Here is a 22,062-nt window from a genome sequence, read left to right as displayed (position 1 = left end):
TGATAAATATTCAAATACATTATAAATAATTTTTTTTTAAAAAAATTGATATATAAAATTTTAAATATAAAATAAAAATTTGATTATATATATATATATTAAATTTAGCGACGGTTTTTCAAGGTCAACGACAACTGAATTAGTTACGGTGGTGGCAGTTTTAGCGATGGATTTGAGCATCACAAACCATTTTTTTTTTTTTGTAGTGCACACCCATTTAAGCTATCAATTCAAATGATTTTTTGAAACTCAAGATCTAATAATTATTAATAATATATCAGTAGTTCTAGAAAAAACACTAATTCTACGTGACAATTTGGTCGTTTTATTCTTTTAATAAATAAATAAATACGATGGCGTCGGCAATTCACGTGGACAAAAATAATTAAAGGGGACGATTTAGAATGGTAGAAGGTAAGAGGTAATTGGTCAGGACAATTTTGATATAAAATTATATTAAAAATTAGTTTACAAAATATAAATGGTATAAGGTCAAAAATATAAGGAATTAAATTCTGAGGGGTGCATGGCGAATTAACTCTATATTATATATCCATCTCTCACGCTCAACAATTTCATCTTTTCCTCCGCCTACACTCTGGCTAGGGTTTCTGTTCGTACGCGCTGTAGCACCGAATCAGCTCTCGACTCTCTCGGTTCCGATCTCTCTCTCTCGCTTTGTTTTTCTTTTATCATATGTTTTCGTTTCGCCTTGCTGTTTTATGATTTTTTTTAAATATTTTGGGACGATTTGTTTCGACCCCAATCTTATAATTTTTTCATTGCGGACAAGAAACACAAAAGTGGGGAAATAAAATTTTGATGCAAAGTGCTGCATTATTCGTTGACCCACAATTTACATCCTCTTGGATTGTATCCAACATTTTGTACTTGTTGCAGATTTATGCAGTATTATTTTGACCCACAACTTATAGACTCTTAAATTGGACCTACCATTTTCTCGTACACTAAACTTTTTTAAACAAATTTGTTGACAGATATGTGATGCCTATTATGACACTGAACCGCATGTGCTTCATGTTGGTGGAGCCACAACACATGTTAACATTGACGACAGGGCATATGATGTCAACCGTGGGGCAAAACTAGCCTTGAGCTTGTACAATAGGGAAAATGTTAGATAAATTATTTGGTTTATTGGCAGCCCTTAATGCTTATTATTTAGTGCACATAAAAAATTTGTTTTGCATTTTTTATTGTTTACAGCAAAAGAATTTCAATCTCGTGAAGGTTGTCAAGCTCAACTCTTCATATGCATGTGACTTCATGACTGTCTGCGCTCAGGATGGTGATAGTGATGAGTGCCATCTTTTTCGTTGTATTGTTAATGTGTTGAAACAGGATGTATTGTTATGTGAGATCAAGGTACCATCCTCGCCATGATATCCTAGTTCTTTATGCATATTTTATTAGAATCTGTGCAATCTTAGTTATTGGTTTATGTGAATCTTCAATGTTTTTTGGTGTATGGAGTGCTTTACCTGTTGTGTCGAGCAAAATATATTTGTTAACAGTCTTAAAAATTCCTATCATCCGTGTTGGTACGAAGTTTTTTCACGCCAATTCAAACCAATCTGTCATGAAGATGTTTAGCTTTAGTAGTTTTTTCATTTTACCTTTCAAACCATGGAGGGTTAGGTTATTTTAACTATGTGATACATGCCTAGATTTTTTTTTCGGATTTTGTTAATGTTTCAAAGTCCACAGGCATAATGAAATCGGGAGAGGTAAATATTTAAGACAAATAAGGGATATGGATTATGGTGAACTCTGGTTGGCAAGTTCTAAATATAGCTTGTCAAATGAAATTTGATGCTGGTGTCATTGTGCTTTTAAGTAAATTCTTGAAGTATGTCCTTGAGTTTCCTGTTGGTGCATTGTGCTGCTACACTCCGAGATTGAATGAAACCCAGGATGAAGTATGACACAGATGTCGAAACCATAAATTGTAAAATTTAAAGTAGATTTTAAATAGGCGGAAGAGGAATGCAGTTGTGTTATCAAATGTTTTTCCTTTGATCATTACTTGTTGACTAAGAAGTTTGGAGTTTGATTTTTGTCTTATTTTTTTAGTGTACTGGTGAAATTTCAATGTTGGTTGACAATGTGGATGATTATGTCAAAAAACTCTGTCAAAGAGATGAAGATCAGCCCTCGGACACATGGTATAAGCGATTTCTCCTCTATTTACTACAAAATATACCAGAAGAAACCCTAATAATGTGTCGCTGCTGCCCTACATTGCCTGTGCTCTCGCGTTTTAATATTTGATACTTGGAAGATGAAAATGATGATTTTTAATTCTTGTTATCTCATATTTTCTAAAATAAATTGATTTTATTTTTATCTTTTTAGAATATTTTATTTTATTTATTGAGCTTTATTTATGTAAATCGTGTGCTTCGTTTTGCTCTTTGGGCTTTAAGCCCCAGGACACCCAAATGTTATATTAATGATAGTGCAGTGATACGGATGAAAGCGTTGTGGCTCCTTGCCTTTTTTTTATTAGTAACGTAAGGCTAAATGTTTAGGAAATGTTTTTTCCCACTTATATTGCTCTTTTTTATTTTATATCCTTTTTTAATTGGAAAAATATGCTTATATTTTTTTGATTAGGTTCGTGATTGTGAAACATTTTCTTACTAGCTATTTTTGTCAATTGTGAAAGCAGGAGAAATGATCTTCGGGATGATTCTGCTCTTGGTTCTGATGGTGTAATTCATGTCTCGCATACAAGTAAGATCGGTGATGGATCAAACCCAATAAAATAATAATGAAAATTATAATTATTAGGATTAAACATAGTTGTTAAAGTCGCAAGGCTCACCAAGGCGCAAAGGGCACCTTTAGCCTCAGGCGCACGCCTTATCAAAGCAAGAAGCACTATTAACTTTTATACATATGTATATATAACTATTAAATGGAAAAAATATGGTAGTATTGAAATTATTAGGCAGCACAAAGTAAAAATTCATTAATCACACGATAAAAACATAGTTGTTAATCCCCAAAACTTTCGGACTAATGGACTTAAAATGATGCACTTAGATACGTAAAATCGACACCTATCAGTAAGCCATCAAATGAAGTTTTGTTTTGTACTACGAAAGATGTTTAATATTTGTGAAATTTACTCCAGCAAAAGGAAATTTTCAATTGCGTTCTGATGCTAATTTTGCAGTTTTTCGTATAATGGGAGAGAAATCGTTTTCAGATCTCCACAAGGTACACAAATTTCTTCATTTCTAGTCCATTTGTTTCTTTTCTTTAGATCTTGTTTGTCCTTGCTTAGAAGAAACACAATTCGGGAAGAAAATTTGATGCAAATTTCCTAGCAAACCCACAATTGTTAACTCATGAATTAGATCTAATAATTTGGTGGGAACCATCTGTATTACCGCACCTCGAAAATTAAATTTTGTTTAAATTTGTTGACAGATGTGTGAAGACTATTTGGACCCTTGTTTGTATAACAAGTGTGGAACGTTGACATCAGTGGATGTTAACTGCTTTGACTGGGTCACAGAATATGCGAAATCGGCCATAAACTTCTACAATAAAAAAGAAGTTAGACTTATTATTTAGCATTTTTGCAGGCCAGATTTTGTAGTGCACATACTAATTTGTTCTGCATATTTTTGGGGAAATAACAGCAAAAGAACTTCATGCTCGTAAAAGTTGAGAAGCTCTACTCTTTTGTTGATCGATGTTACTACTGCATGACTTTCTGGGCACAAAATGGTAGAAGTGACGAGTATCGTCTTTTTCGAGCTGTTTGCTTTAAGCGTGATGATGAGGTATTGCTTTGTGAGGTTAACGTACCATCCTCTCGATGTTATTACTTGCTCACATTATCGCTGTGCCTAGTTCACGTGATTGTTCAATGGTTTGGTATCTGTGGACGCTGTCGTCAGACAAAATATCTTGATTTACAATCTGGAAAGTCCATGTTAAGTATAGGTTGGTACAAGGGATATGCAAATCAATCAAACCAACTATAATGAAATAAAATTCTTAGTTATTTCATCAAGGAATTTGGATTTACTAGCAAGTTCTTTTCATCTTATAAACTATGAGTTGCTTGTATAATTTGACTGACAAATATGTGAATATGAGTCTATCAAAGTGTGTAAGTCTGTAGCCATGAGATACCAAATGGGGAAAGATAAAATTGAAGGCAGAGCGAAGATATGGTGACTGATGGACCTGAGGTTGTAGATGTAGGCAGCCAAATAAGTTTGGCGTATTTGTCACTGTATTTTTAGTGAATGCTTGAAAATCCTTTTTGAGTTGTGGTGCCGTGTGATGTAGATGGTGTGAGGCTGCAGACCCAGCACGAGTGAAACCTACAACCAAGTACAAGACGAATGGCAGACATAAGACGTAAATTTCGGTTGAGATTTTAAATAATCCAAAGAGGAATGTAAATTGTACCATTGAAGACGCAAGCTTCTCTCTCTTTGACATAAGAATTTTGGAAGTTCATTCTTGTCGTATTTCTTTAGGACGATAAAATTACGATTACGGCTGAGCAGGATGATAATAATAAGATTTATCCACATATGAGTGACTGTCTCAAGTAACTTGCTCTCGATGACTGGGATGTTGATGCTGTTGTCAATTCTAGTTTGGCGATTTCTTGCTCCGGTAATACAAGGTTAGATGTTTAATTAATGTCTATCTTTTCCACTCACCTATGTGTGTGTGTGTGTGTGTGTGTTCATTCTTGTGTGGTATTTTCTAACTCATATTTTTTTTTGAATGAAAGTGATAGTAAAAATGATATTAGTGCTGGTGGTTCTGTTGGCATTGACTCTGGCTTTTCTGGTGGTCATGAAGAGAGTTTGAAATATTAAATAAGTACTATTGCCCAAAACAATTTAAAATAGCTATTAAGAGTTAGGAGTGAATGGTCATCTATCAAGCATTTTTTGATATATCTTAGTTCAATTTTTGGAAACAAGGTGAAGGCATATCTCCTATTCGTTTCTCTAACTTTTTTCGGATAATTTGCATTGATACTCCCTACATTTCATGTATTTAGCACTCGCTTCTCTCGTTATACTATAACGAGAGAAGACCATCAAATATCTGTTATTTTAAAAATTATAATTTCAAATTCTTTTGGATACAGAAAAATATATAACAATAACACATGAAAAAAATATTATGATGTATTTCTTTTAACTTTACAATGAAGACCATCAAATATTTGTATTTTTTTTAAAAAAAATTCTTTTTATTGAATTTTTATTGTATTGTCTTGCATCCATATTTTAAATGATGAATTTGTCTTGGACAATCTGAACAATAACTGTGGGGCCTAACATTTGTTTTATTAAAAGTTATACATGATGAAATACATTATAGTTATTGTTGACGATTTCTCAAGATTCACTTGAATCATTTTTTTAAAATCAAAAAATCAAATTGTTACTCAACTGATCAAAACTTTCAAAATACTTTAAAATGAAAAATAAAAAAGAATTGACAAAATTAGGTCTGATAGAAGAATTGAATTTGTTAATCAAACTTTGTCGGTATTTTTAGAAATTCATGGAATCAGACATGAATTCTCAGCAGCTATAACATCTCGGCAAAATGAAGTTGTTGAGAGAAGGAATAAGACTCTTAAAGACGCCGCTAGAACAATACTTGCTGATACTGGAATTTCTCAAAGATTTTGGATCAAAACAATTAACACATCATGCTATCATCAGAACAGATCAATTATAAACAAGATATGGGGCAAGATACCAAATGAGATCTGACATGGCAAACGACCCATATCATCCCATCTAAAAAAATTTGGTTGCAAATGTTTTTTCATAACAGCGGTAAAAATCATCTGAAAGCTTTTGATGCTAACTCAGCTGATGTTATATTTATTGGTTATTTATAAGTTAGTAAAGTCTACCATGTATTTAACAAACAAACTTTAAATTTTGAAGAAACTTATTGTATTTGATGAAACAATGTCAACTGAACAAATGAATGATACTTGAGATATTTGGCGAGCAAATTAGACAAACTAACTCTCCAGATGATCAGTGTGTTGACCTACAAAGAGTGAGATCCAAACTGACGCAACTCAGACAGACTCATGTCAACATAACTAAATATCACCTAAATGAGGTCAATCCAACTGATTCAGTTCCACAAAATATTTAAAGTTTGTTTGTTAAATAAACGGTAGACTTATCTTAATTCAATCTCCTCCCTTCATTGTCGCCCATCCAACGCTAGCCAACCCCTAATATCCCTAGCCATATCCAACAAAGGATCCATCAGTATATTACAGACTCCCTCTCTATTGTCTTCCCAAGAATCTCAACAATGGCTTCCATCGTCCTCAAATCCTTCGTCGGGCTCCGCCACTCCACGGCGTTGGACAGCCATTCCGCCGCCGCCGCTGTTCCATTCCAGCGCCGCAAAGTGCTCCGTGTAAAAGCATCAAAATCTAGCCCAAGAGTGGCTGGCCGCAACCTCAGAGTGGCCGTTGTCGGCGGCGGTCCTGCTGGTGGTTTTTGACCCACAACTTATAGAAACTTAAATTGGACCTACCATTTTTGGACTCAACTGATAGCATTTTCTTGTACACTAAACCTTTTTTAAACAAAATTTGTTGACAGATATGTGATGCCTATTATACACTCAACCGCATGTGCTTCGTGTTGGTGGAGCCACGACACGTGAACATTGACGACAGGGGATATGATGTCAACAGTGGGGCAAAACTAGTATTGAGCTTGTACAATAGGGAAAATGCTAGATATATTATTTGGTTTATTGGCAGCCCTTAATCCTTATTATTTAATGCACATAAAAAATTCGTTTTGCAATTCTTTTGTTCACAGCAAAAGAATTTCAATCTCGTGAAGGTTGTCAAGCTTAACTCTTCATATGTATGTAAATTCATGACTGTCTGCGCTCAGGATGGTGATAGTGATGAGTGCCATCTTTTTCGATGTATTGTTAATGTGTTGAAACATCCTCGCCATGATATCCTCGTTTTTTATGCATATTTTATTAGAATTTGCGCAATATTTGTTATTGGTTTATGTGAATCTTCAATGGTTTTTGTTGTATGGAGTACATAACCAGTTGTGTCGAACAAAATATCTTTGTTAACAGTCTTATAAATTCCTATCTTCCGTGTAGTTGCAAAGGTTTTTCACGCCAATTCAAACCAACTTAAATAAATTAAAATTCTTAATCTGTCATGAAGATGTTTAGGTTTAGTAGTTTGTTCATTTTACCTTTAAACCATAGATGGTTAGGTTATTTTAACTATGTGATACATGCCTAGATTTTTTTCGGATTTTGTTGATGTTTCAAAGTCCATAGCCATAATGAAATCGGGAGTAAAATATTTAAGACAAAGAAGGGATACGGATTAGAATAATGCTAAAGGTACAACCAAAATATCATACAACGATATTTACAACAATTAAATCGTGAGATTTTGTTATTATATCGTGAGATTTTCCGTTGAATTTATCATGAGATGTTGATAAATGAAATTTTTGTATTGATTTTTTTTGTGTTATAAAAATTGTTGTACAAATTTGGTTGTACATGTAGCATTACTCTATGGATTATGGTGGTTGGCAAGTTCTAAATGTAGCTCACCAAATGAGATTTGATGCTTGTGTCAGTGTGCTTTTAAGTAAATGCTTGAAGTATTTCCTTGAGTTTCCGGTTGGTGCATTGTGCTGCTACACTCCGAGATTGAATGAAACCCAGGATGAAGTATGACACAGATGTCGAAACCATAATTTGTAAAATTTAAAGTAGATTTTAAATAGGCAGAAGAGGAATGCATTTGTGTCATCAAATGTTGTTCCTTTGATCATTACTTGTTGACTAAGAAGTTTGGAGTTTGATTTTTGTCTTATTTTTTTTAGTGTACTGGTGAAATTTCAATGTTGGTTGACAATGTGGATGATTATGTTAAAAAACTCTGTCAAAGAGATGAAGCTCAGCCCTCTGACACATGGTACAAGCGTATCCAGAATACCTAGAAATTATGTTTTATCGTGTTCTTATATTCATTTTCCGTTGATTAAGTATTTGTATGTTCTACTTTTAAGATTTTCTTAGTTTTTAGGGCATCTAATTGTTCTATTCATAATGAGCTACCTGATAAGTTTTACCTGATAATCATAAAGTTTTGCTCATTGTTGTCAAAAGCGCAAAAAGTGTGCACTTGCAAGGCACATCGAAGCTCAGTGTGTGCTTCTGTGCTCTCCAAAGTGCACGGTTCTGTGCGCTCTAAGCGAGCTTCAAAGAATAACAACCTTTTTGTTGAAAAAAATTATAACAGAGGAGTGATTTCTCCTCTATTTATTACAAAATAAAACAGAAAAAACCGTAATGATGTGTCGCTGCTGGCCTACATTGCCTCTGCTCTGGCATTTTAAAATTGATACTTGGAAGATGAAAATGATGATTTTTAATATTTGAAATCATATATTTCACATTTTCTAAAATAATTTGATTTTATTTTTATCTTTTTAGAATATTTTATTTTATTTATTGCGCCCTATTTCTGTGAAACCGTGTGTTTCGTTTTGCGCTTTGGGCTCTAAGCCCCAGGACATCAAAATATTATTTTGATGATCGTGCTGTCATATGGAACAAAATATTATAATTATCAGGATTAAACATAGTTGTTAAAGGCGCACGGCTCACCAAGGCGCAAAGGACACCTTTAGATTTTAAATAGTCCAAAGAGGAATGTAAAATTTACGTGCTTATACTAAATTTCTTCTTTTTTTTTTTTATAGGATTTAAGATATGCAATTGATTCATATGAAATGTTGGAAATGGACCAAGTTGTCCCATGTGTAGCAAAACATCCAAATATATCTCTATCACTCAATAGTCTTTGGTCAGTCTTCTGCACTTCCCTTTAGTCTGCTTTATATATCCAAGGCTGGTCTAGGATTCAGTTAACCCCAACCGCCTTCTTAACCTGTCATTGCCAGTGATGTACGTTTAATCTGATGAGATGGGTTATCCACAACTAACTCTAGTTAATTCTACTTATTAACTATTAAATGACATGTATTGAGTTTTATAACACTTTTATACTTTCTTTAACTAATCTGTTTTCATGGAATATTATGTTTACATTTGCACGATGCCACGACCTATGAAAATGATGCGACTAAACTTTTTTTGGAGTTTTATATGTCAATATGAGTTGCAACTTGCAAGAATTGATTGTTTTGGAACTTTTCGTAGATGAGGTATGGAAAATGTTGGGATTCTTGTCACTTCTAATTCTCTAATAATTTATTTTGAAACAATATTGTTTTGTGAATAATATTAAAAACTAGATTTATGTTTTTATTTTTTTAAGTAATGATTAACTAACTTGAATTTTATTTCACCCTACTCCCATAAATTGCCTAGCTCCGTCCCAGCATCTGCATGACCTATGAAAATGATACAATTAAACTTTTCTTGGACTTTTACAGGTCGATATGAATAGCAAGAATTGATTGTTTTGGAACTTGTCGTGGATGAACTATTGAAAATTTTGGCATCTTGATTGCTTCTGATTCTCAGGTAATTTATTTCAAGTCAATATTTTCTGATTCTTTATAATTTTTATTATTGTTCTAGCTTATTATTATTATTATTATTATCAGTATTTTGTGAATAATATTAAAAATTGGATTATATATATATTTTATTTTTTGTTAAAGATTAATTATCTTGAAACAATTAATATTTAAAAAAAATATTAATAGTGATGATTATATTATTTACTGGTGGTTTTCTTGGCAGCTCATGCAAAACTCAGCTATGTCTCGCAATTTTGCTGTAATGGATGAGGATAGGTAATATAATATTTCGTTATTTTAAAATTGATGTTATTATTTAATTTGGATATATGTGTAGTTGTGTTGTGTGTATGAATTAATGTACTAGTGTGTTGCGTAATTTATTCGTGAAGATATGCTGTTGACATGTTATTCGTACAATTAAAAAATATCTTAATGAATCTCAGATGGATATCAGGTCATTTAACTTTCTAGACCGATATATCTCTCCATTGAGAGACTAGGGAATTGGAGGCCGATTCTGGTTTGTTGTAGCTATCACCTCTATGGAGATGATGCACAAAATATTGTTCATCGATGTCCACAATTGTTTGAGACCATATTTTTTCTATATTGATGATTTTTGCAGCAATATTTATTATCTATTTCGGGTGCATCCGGATGTTAATGAGAATAAAGATGATTAAAATCTCTTTGATTTTTTACTTTATTAAAAAAATTGGTTTAAAAGCTAGCTCCATCTGCAAAAATCCAGAGAAAAGAGACCAACTATCTCATTTTGACAGATGGGTAAGATTACAAAATTCCAATTAATATATACTTATGTATACACACATGCTTATACTAAATTCTTCTTGTTTGTTCGCTTTATGATATGCGAGATGTTGGAAAGGGACTAAGTTGTCCAATGTGTATAAAAATGATCGATTATTTCAGTGATGCTCATCCACGAGTGCTTTAAGGACTGTAGAACGGTGTGCTTGTATTTATTAAATTATTTGTAACTAATGTTTAATGGTATTAAATTTGTCTATAATTTGAAATTATAAAAAAAATAAATGTTTCTAGGTTGTTTACTAATGACCAAATGAGTTTGAAAAGCCATCTAAAGATCCGAATCCCCATGCAGTTGTAATTGTCGAAAGTTTCAGTATCGAATCTCAGAGAGATATGAGCAGTATGTGATTGTGCAAAACATTTAAAAGTCACAAGAGGCACTTACCATGAACTAGGAACACAACAATTATGTTAGAAATTTTTTTGTTCCAACGGTTGATGTTAGTCTTCGTCAGTATAGCCAAATTGTTTTTAATATCATACGATTTCTACGACCAAGTTTTTTGTGATATCAATTGTCTACTTTATTATTATCTAATCGAAAAATGAAGTACTTTCTGATATTTTCAGTTAAGCTTTTTAAAATTGTGTATATCATAATTGTTGTGTTCCTAGTTCATGGTAAGTGCCCTCTTGTGACCTTTAGATGTTTTGCACAATCACGTACTGTTCATATCCTCTCTGAGTTTCGATTTTGAAACTTCCGACAATTACAACTGCATGGGGATTCGGATCTTTAGATGACTTTTCAAACTCATTTGGTCATTTGTAAACAACCTTTGTAAATAGATGCATACCGTTCTACAGTCCTTAAAGCTTTCATGGACGAGCATCACTGAAATAATCGGCCATTTTCATATGAATCAATTGCATATCTTAAAGCCTACAAAAAAGAAGAAATTTAGTATAAGCGTGTATGTATATACAAGTATATTTTAATTGTAATCTTACCTATCTGTCGAAATGAGATAGCTTGTCTCTTTTCGATGGGTTTTTGCTTATAGCACTAGCTTTTAAACCAATTGGTTTAATAAAGTCAAAAATCAAAGAGATTTGAGTGCCTTTAATTCCAAATACATCATCCTTATTCTCCCTGGCATCCGGATGCCCCCTAAATAGATAATAAATATTGCTGTAAATATCATCAATATTGAAAAAATATGGTCCCAACCAATTATGGACATCGATGACCAATATTCTGTGCATCATCATCATAGAGGTGATAGCTGCAACAAACCCTCATTGGCCTCCAATCATAGAGGTGATAGCTGCAACAAACCCTCATTGGCCTCCAATTCCCTGATCTCTCACTGTAGAGAGATATCGGTCTAGAAAGTTAAATGATCTGATATCCCTCTGAGATTTGTTATGATATTTTTTTAATTGTAAGTATGATATGTCAACATCATATTTTTACAAATGAGTTACGCAACATACTAGTACGTCAATACATACACACAACACAACTATATATATACCCAAATTAAATAATACAATTGATTTTAAAATAATAAAGTATTATAGTACTTATCCCCATTCATTGCAAGAAGAGAGCATGTATATTAGTCGACCCGAGGTAAATCTGAGATACCATTGGTTTGCTTGTTGAAAATATCATTATACGATTTGAAACAAACATCTAGACAATAGTATAAAAGATTTAATGGCAAATCACAAGTTCAACTATATGTTTGACGACATGCTTTTGGCATGACATGATATTTTGGAAATTAGCAATCTTAAAGCTCAACTCAGTGATGAGTTTGAAACAAAGAATCTTGGTGCAACAAAGAAGATCCTTCGGATGGAGATTGTAAGACAGGAGCATAAGAGAGTTGCATTTGATACAAAAGAATTATTCACGTAAAGTCTTGGAAAGATTTGGAATGTTGATTTGCAAATCCCATATAGGATGCATTTCCACAGTATATGGAACATCTGTAAGCTGGAATGCAATGCTGCAACATGTGGTAGCTTTGTCTACCACAGACGCTTTATACATTGCATTTACAGAGGCTTTTAAGGAGGCTATGTGCATAAAAGGATTGGAAGAAGAACTTGGTATTGGACAAAGGACATTGGTAATTTATTGCAATAATTAAGTGTTGTGCACTTACCTAAGTGCCAAGTCTTCCACGAAAGGTCCAAACACAAAAACCTAAAACTACATTTTGTAAGGGAATTGATCGAGACAGGGTCTGTTGAAGTAAACAAAAGTAGTACTGAACATAATCCCACACGCTAATATGTGCATTGAAGTTCTTCTAAGCAATACGTTCAATTATTGTTTGGAATTAATCAACTTAACCAGTGATGTGTTGCCCTTTAGGACCATTGGAGGCTCTACTACATAGTATCGAGTTAAATAACAAATTGTGGATGAAAGTGTTATAGAACTCAATACATGACTACATGTCAATGTAACAGTTAAAAGTGTTAGCTAGGATTTTGTTGTCCTAGTTAGTTGATAACTCATCTCATCAGATTAAATGCACGTCACTGGCAGCAACAGGTTAAGAAGGAGGTTGAGTTAATTGAATCTTGGACCAGCCTTCGATATATGAAGCAGACTCAAGTGCAGTGCAGAAGACTCACTAAGAGTATTGAGTGATAGAGATAGAATTGGCGAGATATTTTCTTGGTGTAAATTCAAGGGCGTTTTCTTGACACCGTGAGAAAGAAAACAAGAGTGAATTAGAGAAATTCTTCATTGTATCAATGTGATGGATGTAAGCTATAATTTTGGGGCTAAAGCACCTGAAAATACTCTGTAATGTTATGGTCAGTGTTAATCCATTATCTTTCTCAGGAAAGTGGGAATTGTAGTTCAACTTGAAAGTCAAATTCACTACAATATTTAACATCATTGCACCAATATTAGCAACTAAAATTTTAAAGTGCACTAAAAATATTCAATAGATGATTTACTAGATCAGAATATATTCTTAAATTGGAGATGCCATTGAGGCATCTTATTCATATTTAAATCTCTATTTATTTTGAAAGATGAATATTCAAAAATAAAATAAAATAAAAATTGATGCAATATACATAACACATCGCTTTAATTTTGGATTGAGGTATAAATATGAACATATAAAGTACAATGAGATGGGGAGATGGGGCACACCTTGTCTCTTTCCCATATTAGAAAAGATGAACCCTGAGAAAAAGGATTTTTAGAACTCTTAAATATAAATCCAGATATGTTTGATTATTATTATTTTTATATTAACACAATCTCGAATTATAATTTATAATAAATAATATTAATTAAATACGTGGCTAAATTTTAGCCTCTCATAAAAGATGCAAATTTGAACCGAAGTTCAGACTACTATTTCTGATCTCTATTCTATCTCCACCCTCCATTCTCGCCCATCAACGCCCACCAACCCCTAATATCTCTAACCGTATCCGACAAAGGATCTTGTCATGGATACTGATTTGTTATTTTAATGATTACCATTTATGGTAACTCATATTTGTGAGCTCCACTCCAATCTCCTCTTGGTCGGTTTGAAAAAGAAGGAACCGACCTAGACGGTTCTTGTTGGTGAAGGGTAAAGTAAACCCGCGTCGGATGACTTTGAAACATGGAGGGGAACAGGCCCCTCGATTATCGAGAGGACATGATCCACTATCACTTAACTTAATTTTCTCGGATACCCTGCCTTCTTTGGACATGGAAGACTCCAAAGAGCTGCAATTGTCCAGGATGCTAAGTGCTTCCCTGCTTGGCCAGACGCTTTTTTTCGCAATGCAATATCATTCAACATTGTCTTGCCCGACTTATATGAGTCCATAGTAGTTTGATATGCTTCTCATATTGCTGCACACTTCAGGTTGTTTAAACATGTTACACTTTTTTTACCTGAGATGGTTTTCACCCGGTCTTTTCTTGGCAACTCTGGACTTGTCTTATTTTGGTCCTCTCTTTCTGTCCGAGTACAAAGATGACCCGAGCCTTTTCTATGACATCATTGATTTTTCAGGAATTCTCTGACAAATTTCATCGGCCGATGAGTTTATTATACTATTTACAAATTGTGAAGCCATTTCTTTGTTTTTTTTAAAAAAAAAAAATATTTTGATGATTTCTCGTAGTTAGTTCACTCAAATTGCAAATTTGAAGGCGTGAGTGATTTAGAAGGTGTTTGATTCAGTTCATAAGTTGTTCATAACAACCTATAAATTTTTTGAAAGCTTAAAATATTTAAAATTTGTTTGGTAATTTTTTTGAAAAAGACCTTATAACAAATAATTTTGGTTACTTTTTTCAATTTTTTTATCACCATATATTCTCATAATCTTGTTCGAACATTAGTTTGAATTTGAATATACTAAACAAAAAAAAATCTAATTAGAAAATTGTTGAATTTTAATTAAAATAAAATATTTCAAAATACATACATTCATATCAAATAACGATATAATTTGGTTAAATACTTTTAGTTCACTTATTTTATTTTGGAAAGCGAAATTATGTAAAATGTTGTAACACGTTATTTATGCACATACTTTCCATCTATTAGGCAACTAATGATTATATTCCTTCCAAACAATCCATAGAAACTAGTGTTGCTTTGATAATTGTCAATGTGAGTTTGGTCACCATGTCTTTGTGAGACGTTCATTTTCGGTCTTCGTCCATTGTTTTCTTGTGATGCCTTCACCCCCATTATCAACACCTATCTCATTCCCTTTCTTTTTTAGTTTAAGAGGAAGGGTTTCATTGGAATTTTGGTAAAATTGAGTTTGATTGAATATAAAGCTCAATATTTGTTTGTTGGAGTATTGAGAATTTAATTGAAAAGAATTTAATGAATGATTGTTGGGATCATCAATTATCCAAGAATCCATTTTCATGTTTAGATTTAAAATGAAATGAAAGAGGAAGAAAGTTTGATTTCTTGAATGAAAGTGATTTTTTGAATGTATAATGAAGTCAATTTATAGAAGTAAAGTTGGATTTTCAAAATATGATCGATGATTGTTTTTATTGTTTTTTAGAAATTTTTTAAAAATTAGATTTTTTTTGGCAATTTTTCGCTTTTTGTGATTCAATTATATTTTTAAATTTTTAAAAATTGAGATTGATCAACGACAGAAAAATAATCTCAGCCATTCATTTTTTAATGTTTATTTTATTCATTTTTTTTAAACCACATATTAACTCTTCGTTGATTTATAATAACATATAAAAAAATTAAAAAAAGATTCTGGCCAGGGCTCACCCATATCTAGAGGTATTTACTGTCCAAATCGAAATCGAAAATTCGTTTTGAACCGAACCAAACTTTTTTATTGTTTTATTTAGTACATTTTGATATAAAAGATCGAATTTTTTAAATCATATTCCACTTATTTGTTTGGATTACAACAAAATTATTATTTTTGCTTTTAGGAGGGATTGAATCTATGCCAACATTTATGCCGCCTCCAGTGAGTGTATATTCCACTTATGAATCCATCTAAATTGTATCTATAATATATGAAAAAAGGAAGAAAGAAAAAAATTGTATTAAAATATACTACTGGTTGTAGATTTCGTCGAAGTTGTGCGGCGGAGAGGCTTATGTGGGCTTCCTAACCCCTTTCATCCGTGAAAAGAAAGGCCTGTCTTTTTTTGAAATCAAATAGCTCTCACAGTTTTTATTCATCTGTCATCTCCAGGTTCAGTGTGGAAGTGTCATCGGAAGAGGTAATTGTGCTCAATTTCTTGTTCTTGATATCTTTCTTTTCCTACTAATATACGCCGAATTTCGTGTGTGCGTGCGTGTGTGGTTTTTTTTTTTGCTATAGATCTGGAGCATCCTAATGGATTTATTAATCTTTGGTTATTAAATTTGAATTGTGTGAGTACAGATGCGTGAAGTCTTTTTTTTTTTGCCTGTTTAATTTTGAGTGTTGCTATAAATTTGCGGTTTTTCCCCCAATGGTGTAGCGTCTTCTTGAGTACTGAACGTCAAATGCTGAACAAATTGGTCTACGATTCTGGTTTTTGTTTTATCTTGCGGTAGGTTGAAGTATCTGGGTTTTGGGGGGTCGGTTTGTGGCTAAGAATTTCACAGAACTGTAGTATTTGGAATATTTCACTTTTAGCTTAAAACGTGTGAGATATTATAAGCTTGTAATTATTGAATCGTGAGCTTCTTTTCCTGTGGCCTTGGGTAAATGGGGTCTATGCTGTTGTTTGTTGGCTTGTGTTTTGACAGTTTCATAATTCTTTTGTCATTTCAGGTTGCGAGATGACAACATCAGCAACCACCTTTTCAATTGGCTCCACATCAGCTACTGGCTCCAAAGTTGGCCCATATTCACAACTCAAGTCATTGAGTGCCAAGTTGAAATCTGAAAACCACCTCATTAGTTTCAATGGCCTCAAAGCAGCAACCTCCATAAGACACGACTTCAAGTCTTTGTTTACGGGCAGCGAGAGCGGTGCAGCTTTGAAGCACTCTTATGTCAGAAAAGCCGAAAAGCATAACAATAGAGCATACCATCATGTTCAACTTCATGCATCCTACAAGGTAGCTGTTCTTGGAGCTGCTGGTGGTATAGGCCAGCCACTAGCTCTTTTGATCAAAATGTCACCATTAGTTTCTCAATTAAATCTTTATGATATAGCAAACGTGAAGGGAGTTTCGGCTGATCTGAGTCACTGCAACACACCTTCGGTGGTTTCAGATTTTACCGGAGAATCCAATCTCCCCGATAGTTTGAAGGGTGCTGATGTTGTAGTCATACCTGCTGGTGTTCCAAGAAAGCCTGGTATGACCCGAGATGACCTATTTAACATAAATGCCAACATAGTGAAAACATTAATCGAGGCTGTTGCTGACAACTGCCCTGATGCCTTGATTCACATCATAAGCAATCCAATAAATTCGACAGTTCCAATTGCTGCTGAGGTCTTGAAAGGGAAAGGGGTATATGATCCCAAGAAGCTCTTCGGTGTTACCACTCTTGATGTAGTTCGAGCGAATGCTTTTGTCGCTCAAAGAAAAAGCCTGAGGCTTATTGATGTTGATGTCCCGGTTATTGGTGGCCATGCAGGAGTTACTATCCTCCCCTTGTTGTCGAAGACCAAACCGTCCGTCACTTTTAGTGACGAAGAAGTGCAAGAACTGACTTTGAGGATTCAAAATGCTGGCACAGAAGTTGTGGAGGCCAAGGCTGGAGCAGGATCAGCCACTCTTTCAATGGCATATGCTGCAGCTCGGTTTGTTGAGTCGTCCCTCCGTGGTCTGGATGGCGATAGTGACGTCTACGAATGTGCTTATGTCCAGTCTGATCTTACCGAGCTGCCTTTCTTTGCCTCAAGAATTAAGCTTGGAAGAAATGGCGTGGAGGCTTTCATTCCATCTATCCTTCAAGAATTAACCGAGTACGAACAGAAGGCATTGGAAGCTCTAAAGCCGGAACTGAAGTCCAGCATTGAGAAAGGCGTAGCTTTTGTTCAGAAGCAGCCTGTCGCTGTTTAGAATTTAGTGCTTTGTGGAAGCAGTATCTATCAGGAAAAATAAAGGGGTGCAGCGTTACAGGTTCATCCATGTATCTCAGAATCTGCATTCCAGTTTTGTAGGCAACTTACTGGCAGTTTTTCCTACTATCGTCATGTTTAAATTTCTTCAACTATAGAAAATGAGTATTTCGTTGAGCTCTCCGGTGATTTACATGTTTGAACAGCATTAATTTAGTATATTTTTAGATGACGTGATATTTATTGTAAAATGTCTGTTAAGAATAAAAAATAATTTCTCCAGAAAATAAAATCAAACATATTCGCGTACCCCCCAAAACAAATATATCATGGAAAGTAATATATATATAAAACACCTCAAACAAAACCGTGGCCTCAATGCGCATATTCCACAACCTTTTCCCACATACCTACGGAAGAAAAAATATTCAACAATGACATAATTAAAGTCCCCTGATTCTTGAGCTTTGAGCTCAACCAAATGCTCGATGGCTCGTTCTCCGAGTTCAATTTGGCGGTGGATTCTACACGCTCCTAGCAATGTTCTCCACATTGCTGAATCAGGCTTGATCCTCATCGAAATGATGAGATCGTAAGCCTCCTCGAGTAGACCAGCACGACCCAAAAGTTATACTATACACCCATAATGGGGAATGTTCGGAAGAACCCCAAATTCTCGGTTCATACGAAGGAAAAACATACGACCCTCATTGACTAAACCCGTGTGGCTACAAGCCGATAATAACCCGTTGAATGTCTGATCACCGGGGAAAACACCTGCTCTTTACATCTTTACATGCCGTCTTCTTAAACATGATCGGAAGCTTTTTCCACGCATCCACAACGCGAATACATGGATATAAGAGAATTGCAAATATTTAGTTCATAATGAAGACTGTTCCGTAACATAGTTATGGATTTTTTCACCAAATTCCAGTGCATTCAAGCTTGCGCAAGCTTGAAGGACAAGCAAACAGGTGACATTGTCTTGTTGGCATTCGATTGAATTTCTCATCAGATCAAACAAACCCATTGCATCTCGTGTTCGCCCGTTACGACTGTAGCAAGAAATCAACACATTCCAAGCAACGGTATATTCACGAGTCATTTCATCAAACAACTTACAAGCATCACCACCTTCACCTAAACACGAGTAAAAGTCCACCAATGTAGTGAGTAAAAGGCCATCAGATTTATAACCATCTTTCCAAATCCTTGCATGGATCTACTACCCATTAGACAAAGACCCGATCTTTACACAACATTTCACAGCAACCGTCGCTGACAAAGCGTTGGTATAAATACCTAAAGAAAGTTATTCGGGGTATAACACAAGCCCTTTTTGAGCTGAATCACTAGTTATTGAATGAGCCTTGATCATGGTATTGTACAAAGAAACGTCAGGATCAGGAAACTCGGAAAATATTCAGTGAGAATAAGACAAATCACGCAACGGAGGTACCCCAGAAAGGAGAGGAAAATGCGGGAGGTGCGATGGAGTGGAGCTGGAGCAAATGGGATTTTTTGGTACACAATTTTATGAGGGAAATCGTCGTCTTTTCATCATGGAGCTGGTGTTGAACCGTTGAGTAGGTGGTGAAGAGCGGCTGGAGGTAGCGATCAAGTGCTGCGAAGGCTCCGACAAAAGATCGAGGTCAAGAAAGCCAGCAACGGCAGATATCTCGAGGAGTCTTGTTTTTATTTTTTTGGGCAGATGTTCATTGGTCGAAATAGAACATGGATAATATGAGAATGAAATTTGAGCCAAATGCATACCATTTATATCACATATTGACTACAAATCTCCTAAGTACTGACAACAAAATTCTGAAATCTAATCAAACGTACTATGAGCATCTTACACTGGATCAAAACATCATAAAATCACAAGAAGAAATATAATCAGAAAACAAATACTCCAAATCTTCCTCATCAGCATCCAGGAGAGTATGGAAGCTAGAGTTTGGTGTGTTTTGATCAAAATTTGAAGGGTCGTTTATGGATTTCGAAGACGAATCAGCAACGCTTCCCATCAGCCTTCTCTTCTTATAATTTGCTTTGAAACATGCTTGCCTCAGTCTCTTGGTTTTGTCCTCCAACTGCAGATCAGGAATCTCTTCCAACAATTTCTTTTCTTGCTCTAAAATCGCTATGGCGTCTCTCAGCTTCGCTTCTCCTCCATCTTTACCCAATTCCTGTCAAAATATTACCATACTTCTCATCAACCGAGCTTCGCTTGCGAGTATGAAAGTTATTTGGTTGTGTAAGATTCTCTTATGGATTGAATTTCTTGATCCATTCTTATAAATAGTAAGTTCAAGAGATCATTATAAGGTACCTGAACATTTTTTATTAGGGTTTGGAGACTCGTGAGTTTTCGATGTGGCCATCTCTGAATTCCCAACTCTCTACATCTTTTCTTCAAAAGGGTCAATCCCACATTCAGTTCCTTGGCTGCTTTTGTTATAGGCATGTAAAAATACTCGCTGATCATTTGTCTCGTCAAAATTTTAGAACTCGAACTATTTTTCACCATTACTTCTGGTCTCCAGCTTTTTGTTGATTCCATCGTTTCTACTTCCTCCTGGTCAAGTGCTGTACATATTTTTCCATAATCACTTAATTCCACTTCTTGGTCTTTGATTTGAACTACCTCGATCGTTTCTTCATAAATTCCCGATGCTCCAGACTTGCACAAGATTTCATCTGCGTCCATCACCAACAGTTTTACGTAGAGTACACAACATTAACAGAAAAACTAAGTGAAATACTGCTTCATCGTATATATGGGGGAAAAAAGCATGAACGAGTCCAAAACACATTAAACGACTGTAGCAACACTATTTATACAAGGCGATGAATTTCAAAGTATAGAACGCAAGGGAGGCATGTTAAAATTTTTATGTTATTTGGATACCCAAAAAAAAAACACAGATTCACAAGAAAATTTAGACTTCAATCTAGCCTCTCTCCCTCTGCACTACATATGTTGTATGTATATATACTAGATAGATGTATCATCACTGGAACAAGAATCGAGAAGATACTCTATATTTACCGACCTTGAATGAGATTAGCAGGGTTGTATGGCACAAGATCTAAAGATGGATAAAAATGGTCATTGAGAAGCATCCCTACAAATGGAACATCGTCAACGGAATCCTCCTGAATGATAAATTCATTCTGAAAATCCGTAGCAGTGAAATGTCCACTGTATTTAAACCATTATACCCCCCAAAAAACAAAGGAAAAGAAAAATCAATATCATATAAAGGAATCAAGGAACTGTTCTATATTTGTAACTTTTTGTTGAACATAAGCAATATTGAGTATGAACAAACTAATTGAAAATAATAATCACCTGAAATCAAGTGGAGGCAATTGGGTTGGAAAAGGGAAAACATCCTCATATTTTTCTTTGGGAAAGACTTCATAATTTGACCATGTTGAGTGCTGAGTTTCCATGAATATTCTTTACTTGTGTACCTGTGATGTTTTCGTGGCTTTCTGCACTGTACTGTAATTTCAACTGAATATAAATGGAAGAAGAGAAGATTACCGATGGAAAACTGATAGATAATTAATTTGTGAATGTAATTATGATGATTTAGTGCATGGAAGATCGTGCGCCGTCGCATGAATTAAACGTCTGATTAACTTCGTGTTCCATGCATGCATGTATATACGTATTTATATGTATACGCATACATTCATTGTTGATTAGTGTGCAATAAACATGATTGAGTTTTGTATTTAAGGTGAGTTTAGTGGATAACAAATAATTAAATAAATTGGAATACTAATTATTATAGTTGAAAGTTGGAACTTGAAGTCTCTTGAAAATAAAAATAGTTGCATTCCTTTAAATGATGAGGACAATGTGGAAGTTGGATATATTTTGTATTTACACACACAGAGTGTATTGATATGTTATACGTCTATCGTGGACACTTATACGAACATCGATAACGTTTCATTCACATATTGGATGTGATTATACACAGAAAAATTGTGCATCCAATAGATAAGTGACACACCATCGTTATTTTTTTAAATCAAATTTTATAAAGGGTCACACAAATTAATCAATAGTTATTATCTATTTGACAACACAATATATTAAAATTAAATAATCTACAAATG

General features: G+C 34.3%; 3 protein-coding genes and 1 pseudogene across 3 annotated transcripts; 2 read left to right on the top strand and 2 right to left on the bottom strand.

The window, feature by feature from the left end:
- The first annotated feature begins 576 nt into the window (after positions 1 to 576).
- On the top strand, positions 577 to 11,212 carry LOC142553266 (uncharacterized). Its single transcript, XM_075663398.1, has 11 exons — positions 577 to 656; positions 999 to 1,136; positions 1,228 to 1,386; positions 2,095 to 2,186; positions 2,690 to 2,757; positions 3,203 to 3,246; positions 3,460 to 3,588; positions 3,675 to 3,818; positions 4,527 to 4,678; positions 9,507 to 9,597; positions 9,820 to 11,212. Exons 3-9 carry the CDS (start codon positions 1,288 to 1,290, stop codon positions 4,602 to 4,604), a joined length of 654 nt encoding a protein of 217 aa, XP_075519513.1. The 5' UTR covers positions 577 to 656; positions 999 to 1,136; positions 1,228 to 1,287; the 3' UTR covers positions 4,605 to 4,678; positions 9,507 to 9,597; positions 9,820 to 11,212.
- A 4,553-nt stretch (positions 11,213 to 15,765) lies between these two features.
- Positions 15,766 to 18,100, top strand: LOC142553256 (malate dehydrogenase, chloroplastic-like). Its single transcript, XM_075663378.1, has 2 exons — positions 15,766 to 16,137; positions 16,677 to 18,100. The coding sequence occupies exon 2, from the start codon at positions 16,685 to 16,687 to the stop codon at positions 17,918 to 17,920; it is 1,236 nt and encodes a 411-aa protein (XP_075519493.1). The 5' UTR covers positions 15,766 to 16,137; positions 16,677 to 16,684; the 3' UTR covers positions 17,921 to 18,100.
- Positions 18,101 to 18,210: 110 nt separating this feature from the next.
- LOC142554326 (pentatricopeptide repeat-containing protein At3g47530-like) lies at positions 18,211 to 19,571 on the bottom strand (annotated as a pseudogene).
- Positions 19,572 to 19,787: 216 nt separating this feature from the next.
- On the bottom strand, positions 19,788 to 21,384 carry LOC142554325 (protein RKD1). The gene is made up of 4 exons (XM_075665005.1): positions 21,281 to 21,384; positions 20,982 to 21,130; positions 20,258 to 20,625; positions 19,788 to 20,114 (listed from the first exon to the last, which is right to left on the bottom strand). Exons 1-4 carry the CDS (start codon positions 21,382 to 21,384, stop codon positions 19,788 to 19,790), a joined length of 948 nt encoding a protein of 315 aa, XP_075521120.1.
- Between the last annotated feature and the right edge of the window lie 678 nt (positions 21,385 to 22,062).

This window comes from Primulina tabacum, chromosome 8, assembly GCF_025594145.1.
Source record: "Primulina tabacum isolate GXHZ01 chromosome 8, ASM2559414v2, whole genome shotgun sequence".
Taxonomy (NCBI): domain Eukaryota; kingdom Viridiplantae; phylum Streptophyta; class Magnoliopsida; order Lamiales; family Gesneriaceae; genus Primulina; species Primulina tabacum.
The sequence above is the reverse complement of the archived record's forward strand: the minus strand, read 5'-3'. Positions and strand labels throughout refer to the sequence as shown.